Source organism: Octopus bimaculoides, chromosome 4 (assembly GCF_001194135.2).
Source record: "Octopus bimaculoides isolate UCB-OBI-ISO-001 chromosome 4, ASM119413v2, whole genome shotgun sequence".
Taxonomy (NCBI): Eukaryota; Metazoa; Mollusca; class Cephalopoda; order Octopoda; family Octopodidae; genus Octopus; species Octopus bimaculoides.
The window spans coordinates 85,831,264-85,839,713 of NC_068984.1; the positions used below are offsets into that span (position 1 = coordinate 85,831,264).

At 36.2% G+C, this 8,450-nt stretch overlaps 1 protein-coding gene across 4 annotated transcripts in view; it reads right to left on the reverse strand.

Moving 5' to 3' along the window:
- Positions 1–8,450, reverse strand: part of LOC106875522 (phosphatidylinositol 4-kinase beta) — a 122,638-nt gene that overhangs the window by 24,083 nt on the left and 90,105 nt on the right. For 3 of the 4 annotated variants that reach the window (XM_014923712.2, XM_014923713.2, XM_014923716.2), the window contains one exon: positions 4,643–4,714. The exons of the other annotated variant lie outside the window; for it this stretch is intronic. In XM_014923712.2, the coding sequence (XP_014779198.1) occupies positions 4,643–4,714 (72 nt within the window). The remainder of the gene's footprint in view (positions 1–4,642; positions 4,715–8,450) is intronic. 4 annotated transcript variants of the gene reach the window in all.

The window sequence follows — 8,450 nt, forward strand, 5'->3', positions numbered from 1 at the left end:
CCCCAAGACACCTGATGAAGGCCAAAACGTGTTAACAACAAAACAAGATGGGGGCAAATATCCGTCAAATGTAAATAATGTAAAAAAAAAAAAAAAAAGGCAGTGATGACAATCACAATAATGATGACAATAAGAATGACATTAGCAATGACAATAATTGTAGCAACATGCAATAAATAAAAACCAAGCCTCCCTCAAATCATACTGTAGCAACTTGAAAAAACAAAAAAGAGAAGAAAAAAAGGTCACACTGGATATCAGAGTCCTAAATACACAGCCTGAAATACAGGTAGGATGGTCAATTCTGGATTGCCTTGATCATAGATTTATTCAATCAGCACTCATCTGGGATTAAGCAACAACAGTGACATTGACAACAGCAGCAGCAGTGACAATAATTAGGATGCTCGTAATTAGGATGACAATGATGAAAATGGTAGCAATGACCATGATGACAACAATAATAACAGCACTACCCATCCACCTCCTCTCTTTCACACACACACACATACAGCCATGAGAAAATCAGTGAAGAAGATCAGACATCTTCATACTTCTGCTACTCCCCATTTTCTGAACTCATTGGTACATGGAGTAAAAGTAATAAAAAACAAACTTTACAGTCAACAACTGAACCATAGAGTATTATGTTTGTTGTCGGCTGTATCAACAACACAAACATAATGTCAATAACTGTATCACACAATCTTGTGTTGCTGTTGGTAGTTTTTGATTTAGAGAATTTAATGATACCAAATGTCAGAGAGAGAGGGGGAGGAGAGAGAGCAGGAGAGAGAGAGAGAGAGAGAGCAAGAGAGATAGGGAGAGAGAGAGATGTTGAGAAAAAGAGAAAACTGAGAGCATGCAACAAAAAGAAGTCTGAAAGAGATTATACGTGTGTGCACTGAAAAGTGGAAGAAGACAAAAACAAAAAGAATTTGAGATTGAAAAAATGAGAAAATGATCTGTGAATGTGAATGAAAGAGAGAGAGAAACAAAAAGAAAAAAAATTGTAACAAAGTGATAATGAAAAAATGAGATTGCTTAATTGTTTATTAGACAGGTTGTTAATTAAAGAAGAGAGAAAAAATATAGGACAAAAATAATTGAAAAAAAAAAGCAAAGCTACTTCTCATATATTTAGTGTTCCACATTGATTTTCTCATAATGTTATGGGTGGGACAGTTGATTTGTTTGGAGCAAGTGTCTTACACATGGACGCCTCTAGCTATTGCTGTAAACCATTCAGCCATGCAGTAAGGAATTGATTTTTAGGTTTTGAGGCTTTTTTTTATGAGTTGGTCAGAGCAACGAGGGTAGTGTCAATGACATTTGCAAGCACCACTGAACATTTTGTAGGCCAATGTCTATAAGAGAAACCATGAGCAAGGAAGGGACCACAGGAGGTCTGGTGTGAATGCTTACAATAAAGAGAACTTTGCTAAAAGCACCCAAGGACCAAGTAAATGGTAGTGGTATTAAAATGGATGGTGGTTCAGCCAACAGTGTCGTAAGTGGATGTTTATGTATGTGTGCTTATTGGCACAAACTAGAGCAAGCAGAGTTAGGTGCCTTACTCCATGGGGCCAAAACACATGACTGAAGTAACATATGACTTGATTATGGAAACAAAAGTTTGACATCTCGACTATATAGCCATTAGTACTTCATAATTATAATGTACTACATACTGGGAATCAAATCCAAACCACCAGGCTAATAGCCAGGGATATCTTTCTTTTATTTGTTCCAATCATTGGATGGTGGCCATGTTGGGGCACCACTTTGAAGAGTTTTGTAGTCAAACAAATCAACCCTGTACTTAGGTTTTTTAAAATCTTTTCTCTTTGAAAGTCTGGTACTTAATCTATTATCAGTCACTTTTGCTGAATGACTAAGTTTGGAGAAGTAAACAAACCAAGACTGGTTGTCAAGTGGTGAGGAGGGGTGTCATACATACACACAATGAGCTTCCAGAGTTTCCATCTGCCAAATTCATGCACAAGACATTGGTTGATTTGGGGTTCTTAGAGAAGATACTTGCCCAACATGTCATGCAGCTGGACTGAACTAGAAACCACGTGGTTGAAAAGAGAGCTTCTTAATTACACAGCCATATAAAATACCGTATAATCTACCTACATACACACTTGTGTGTGCGCGTGTGTGTGTGTGTGTGTGTGTGTGTGTGTGCATGTGCATGTGAACATGCTTTCAAAATGGCCAATTCACTCTATCATTATACAGACTACGTGTGGCAATTTAGGTGACAGGTGACAAATTTTGGGGTTTGAAGAATCACACACAAAGAGGAATCATCAAAGAACTCTAAAAGGATAAATAAAATCTAATTATGCATATACTCTGTAGCGTTTCTCACACTTTTACTCTAGAACGTGTGTGTGTGTAGGCAGGGTATTCAATAGTTATGAAAGGAAGTCTATTATTCAAGAAAGTACTCAACACATAGTATTTCATTCTTAGTAACACTAAATATGTTTCATATATGTCATCATTATCATCATTTTGCATCTGTCTTCCATGCTGGAATGGGTTCAACAGGTTCAAGAGAAGTTGGCAAGCCAGAGGACTGCACCAAGCCCCACTATCTGTTTTGGCATGCTTCATATCAACCGCATTACAGAGTGCTTTTTATGTAGCACCAGCTCTGGTAAGGTCTGTTTGGCATAGTTTTTACGACTGTATGCATATATGTGTGTGTGTATGTGCGCATGCGCATAAACACAGTCATTATTTATTCATTTGTTTGTTTGCTTGTTTGATTTTACATTTGATTTTCCATGCTAGCATGGCTTACATCAGGCATAAGCAACCTTTTACAAGAAGCAGGCCGCATGAGACATGGCTCATCATAAGACAAACTACTAAAAAAAATTGAAGGTAATTTTTTGTTAGGTGCGCCATTCAGATAACCAAACAAGCCACAGGTTACCTATAATTGGTTTAGCTGATTATGATACTAAGGTATCGTTTTACAAACAGATGCCCTTCCTGTTGCTAAGCCTTGCCTATTTTCAAGTAAGGAATCTCATTCCATAAGTCTTGGAAGTACAAAACCTAACTGATGATTTGTTGTCAAGTATAGCAACAACATCACTATTTCTAGCTCATCGAGTTTTGGAGAAGTGCAGATGTAAACACATACACACATAAAAGACTTCTTTCAGTTTCCATCTACCAAATCCACTCACAAGATTTTGGCCAGTCTAGGACTATTGTAAAAGACACTCCTCCAAAAGGTGTCACACAATGGGACTGAACCACCAAACCTTATGGTTGTGAAGCGAACTTCTCAACCACACAACAATGTCTGCACAGACACATATATAATATATAACGAAGGTTAGAGTTTGCAATATTTTTATTTAATTGTTGACAACTGTTTCAACAATTCCTTGATGACTAATCTTGCATCATGTTTATAAACATGTCTATTATCTTCAATTGTAATTAGTGGATCTTCAGCTTATATGGAACATAGGGGGATATCCCACTCACAATTTCAGACAGCTACTGTTTGTAGATGTGCTTCCCAAGATAAATGCCTGACTGCATGCGCGTGTGCGTGTGCGTGTGTGTGTGTAATTATTGGAGGCAGAAGCAGTATTTGTGCCAAAAGGTAATATTTATCCCACTTAACTGGATGTTGTATTAAAACACAGAATACTATGATAGTTACCATAAGAGAATCTCTCAAATGGCCTTTTGGTGAATATAAGCACTCATTTACATCACTAGCAGGAGATAAATCACCTGCTATCTCCACCGACGAGACTACCCGATCATTTTATTTTGGCTCTCCTTGGCTTTGTCAATGGTAGACACTCAACCGCTGGAGTTAACAGCAATGTCTCTGCTATACATAGAACCACAGGGCCTAATCAGGCATTGGTGTCATGAACAGCCAGTGGGTTAATTAAAAGATAATTCTTAACAACAGAAGCAGTGTACTTCTATAACTAAACCATTCAAGGTGATGCGCCAACATGACCACAGTCCAATGACTGAAACAAGTAAAAGGTAAAACAACACAAACACACAAACTTTAATTGAAGCTGAAATTACACAATGATAGCTCTCAGTTTCATCTTTTAGCTCATCAGGCTGTAGTAATATAAGGTAGAACATTCATTTATATAAATATAACTTGGGAAGTCAAGCAATATTCAAAATTGTTGTGGATAGGGTTTGTAAGAAAAGGTGTCACATTGGATACAGGGCACGGGATGCGTGGGGGAGGGAAGGGATTGGAGAAATGAGAGAATGAAGGAAAGAAAGAAGTGGGAACTGGGGAAAGAAAAAGTGAGGATATAACAAGAACTGTGGAGAATGAAGTGTAAAAAGGAGACAGCAGCAAGATATAAAATAGTTATAACAAAGAAAAAAAATGGAAAAAAAATAAGTGGATGTAGTAAAAAGAAAGAAAACTGTAACAAATAAGTAGAGAGAGATATTAGAAAAAAGAAAAGAACACTAGATTATTGAATGGTCAGTTAGTGGATCAGTAAGAATTTGGTTAGCAAGTGATATGAGAACAGAAACAGGAACCATAGTAATAAGCAGTTAGATCCCCTTTGAAAGCTGAGTAGAAGTCAGCAGGATATGAGACTGGCACTCTTACCTTCCCTTTGAAACATTGTTTCGTTCTCATCTCCACATGAATTCGTCCTACGTCGCTTGAACTTAAAGTGGCCTGTAGGAAATTTAGGGTGGAAAGAACAGACAAAATTTTGACTTTAAACTGAGTTTGTAGCAAAAGCTTTAAAACGATGAATATAATAGTTCTTTGAAGCAGAACCAATAGAGGTTTTCTGTTTGATATATTTGAAAACTGATAAATAGATATATATAACCTAAGGCTTTATATTTCATTTGAGTAATAGCTGCACTAATCAATGTGATTTCCAGTGAGAAATGTATTGCACTTCTTTTAAATTTTGGATTGTACTGTTCACAAATGAATGTTAAGTGTGTGCACATGCACACATGTGCACACACACACTCACACACATATATAAGCATCCAGTATACACAATAGAGTGACTGGCATTAAAAAGGGCATCCAGTCATTAAAAAAGCATGCAGAAGTAGACAGTGGAACATAATGCAATCTTTGAACCCATCATTTCCTGTGAAGTCATCCAACTCACACGAGCAAGAAATATGGACATTAAGTTATGATGATGAAATACACACATACTGTAAAGCTGTACCTGCTTTGGCTAGCAATGAAAAAGAGAATTACATCTTGGAAAAGCCTTTTAGCCCATTTAAACATATTTCAAAGCTGCTATATTCACTTTTCATTTATTAATAATAGTGCAGTTTACTTTGACATAATAGACATTACTATGTCTAAAAGTTTCATTACACTTATATGATCCAGTTGCCAACTGGGGTTTATTAACATTCCATAATAAACTGTACTATTGAAAAAAATAAATGTGCAGTAAATATAAGTCTGGGTATTCTTAACTAGCTAAAATTATTCTCCACATCATCATGTGTACATACTCACTCACTCAGACACACACATGAATTGAAAACATTCAAATATCTCGGATATGAAATGTAACAAAAATCAGTGCTGGTTATAATTTCTATAGAATATCTGTAGAGATAACCTTAACAAGAAATGTAATGCGCACTGTTAACACAGTAGAACACGGTATTGACTTATAAAAACGTTTAATATACTTCATAGTATATTATGGCTGCATAACAAAATACTGTGCCCATACAAGTCATTGATATTCAAATATCTATTCGCATAATGAGAGAAAACTTAGGCAGTGAGGTAGCTATAAAACCCACAATACTTAGTTAACATTAGTAGTATTTCTTGCCTTCTTCCATTAAGTTATTCCTAACCCATGCATCCATTTTCGCCATGCACCCTTCCTAGGAGGGTTGTGAAGGCAGAGTCCTTAGGCACCTCCTCCATAGATCCTATCAGAAGCAACTGTCATTACATTGTCCATTATTCCGAATTTTTATATAAATCTCACGCACCTGCACGTGTATGCAGAAAATGTAGCAACATCATGAAATATCACATTGGAGAAAACAGTCACCAAATGTTCAATAGGAAACTGACTCTATGACATTCTCTTGCCTTATCAAAGACTAGAGACAGTAGCTTTGAATATTTTGACTTGACTAAAATAATCAACTATAAATATCTCTCTTCTACTTTGTGTCTATGTGGTTTGATTTAACTGCAATTTGATGGGCTGGATTCTTAACACTCACACACAAAATCATCATCATCATCAGCATCATGGATGACTGGAAACAAAAGAAACCACATTGACATTCGCTTATAATCATCACATGAAGTCAAGGCAGACACATTCACATTCACACACACACACACACACAACAGCTTTCTATCAGTTTCTGTCAACTAAATCCACTCACAAGGCTTTAATTGGTCTGGGGCCATAGTAGAAGATACTTGCCACACAATGGGACTGAACCCGAGACCATATGGTTGGGAAGCAAACTTCTTATCAAATAGCCATGCCTGTATGTGTGTGCATATATATTCATAAACACACATGCACACACACACACACACAGATGTGTGTGTGTATATATATGTACAGTACATTAAATGTTGCACAGTAAGTTGATTAGCTGGAAACCTTTAAACAGTGCCCTTTTCTAGAGAACTGCTCTCTGAATACGAGTGTCTAACACAATTTATTGCATAACATTACAGCCTTATATAACATTATCATCTTTAACCCTAGAATTACGAAACCCAATTTTACAGGGTAATGTGAATTATGGCATAGAAATTTTCATCCGACATACTTTTTCCACTTCAGAATCATCAAACACATACTTGGAATCTTTAAAGACTCATCCCACCCTACTCAGAAATTCTTATGTAATTGAAGCATGTAGCTGCTAGTATTAAAGTGGTATAACAGCTGGTATTGTACTGAAATACTGTAATGGGCTGTATAGATACTAATCAGTCCTGTGTTAGTTATACAATATGAATGCAGGCATGAAAGTGTTCCAGAAGTTCAGTTCAGAAGCACATAGTTCTGTGTTAGTTTCCATTGTGTTCGGTATCTTACATGAGTGTCTTCTCAGATAGTCTAATGCCTTCTGCATGAAATTTGGTACACAAATTATATATCATCATCATCATCATTTAACATGTTTTCCATGCTCACACACACACACACACACACACACACAACTCATGTGTGTGTGTGTATGTGTGTGTGAGTGATTTTTCTTTTTTTAGTTTTATTTAAGAGAGTTCAAGCCAGTTACTAACAAAGTAACAAAGCTTTCAGAGACAGGTAAGTTCCCAGTGTTTGTAAATATGTGGTTGAGCTGGTATGCCGGTTGAGCTGGTATGCCGGTTGAGCTGTGGATTCACACACAAACCCAAGTGTGTGCATTTACTCACCTAAAGAATCTCAGATGAGAATCTTTGGAATGTTTTACAAATTGTGCCACTGATAGATGGCATTTGGAGAATCCACATCAGTTTCTTTTGCTCTTTCTTTGAAAAAGCTAGTATTTCTAGGTTTTTGTCTAAATTTGTAGGTATATAGCCTCATGCACCTAGGCACAAATGATAGGTATAAGAGCCATAAGTTCCACATTAATTCACCATGCATGATGCATGCATATATGTGTATATATGTATGGTCAGAAGTGTGGTTACGTGGGAAGAAAGTTCACATCATAATCATGTGTTTTGGGTTCTATCCCACAACTTGTCATTTTGAGAAAATATTGTTTGACATAGTCTCAGGTAAATCTAAGCCTTGAGAGTGAAATTTGTTAGGAAGAACTCATGTAGTAGCCTATCAGGTGTAGCAAGTATTCAAGACACCAGGCCTCCTATCAGAAAATATCTTCCTTCCTCCCTCCCTTCTTCCTTCACATCAGACTCAGAGCCCCTAAAAAAAGGACATTGGACTGTCCTTCCTCCTCTGATTAATTAACAAACAAAACAAACAAACAAAAACCTGAAGGCTTATTCTTCTGTCAGAAAGCCAGTCAATTAACTGCATAACACTATCATTTGTAAACTACACTAATATCCTTTTATACAGAACTCCTGAGTATTGTCTGCTCCAGCAATATAAAAAAAAAAAAAGAAATTTTAAAAAAATGGGTTTAGAGCCAAGAAATATATTAGAAAAATCAGCAAGGATATTTCAGTTTGCAACATTTTTTTCACACCATGCTTATGTATATATAGAAATGTTCAATGCCATGCGTGTAGGTAAAGATTTTATGCCATGCTTCACAAAATATATTTCATGCTTCACGTATTTCAATATAAATGTTGTGATTTTATGGCATGCTTCACACAAACAAGTTACAGCCAAAAATAAAATAACCAAGTTATATTTTTTACTCAACATCTTTATATATATATGATGATATATATA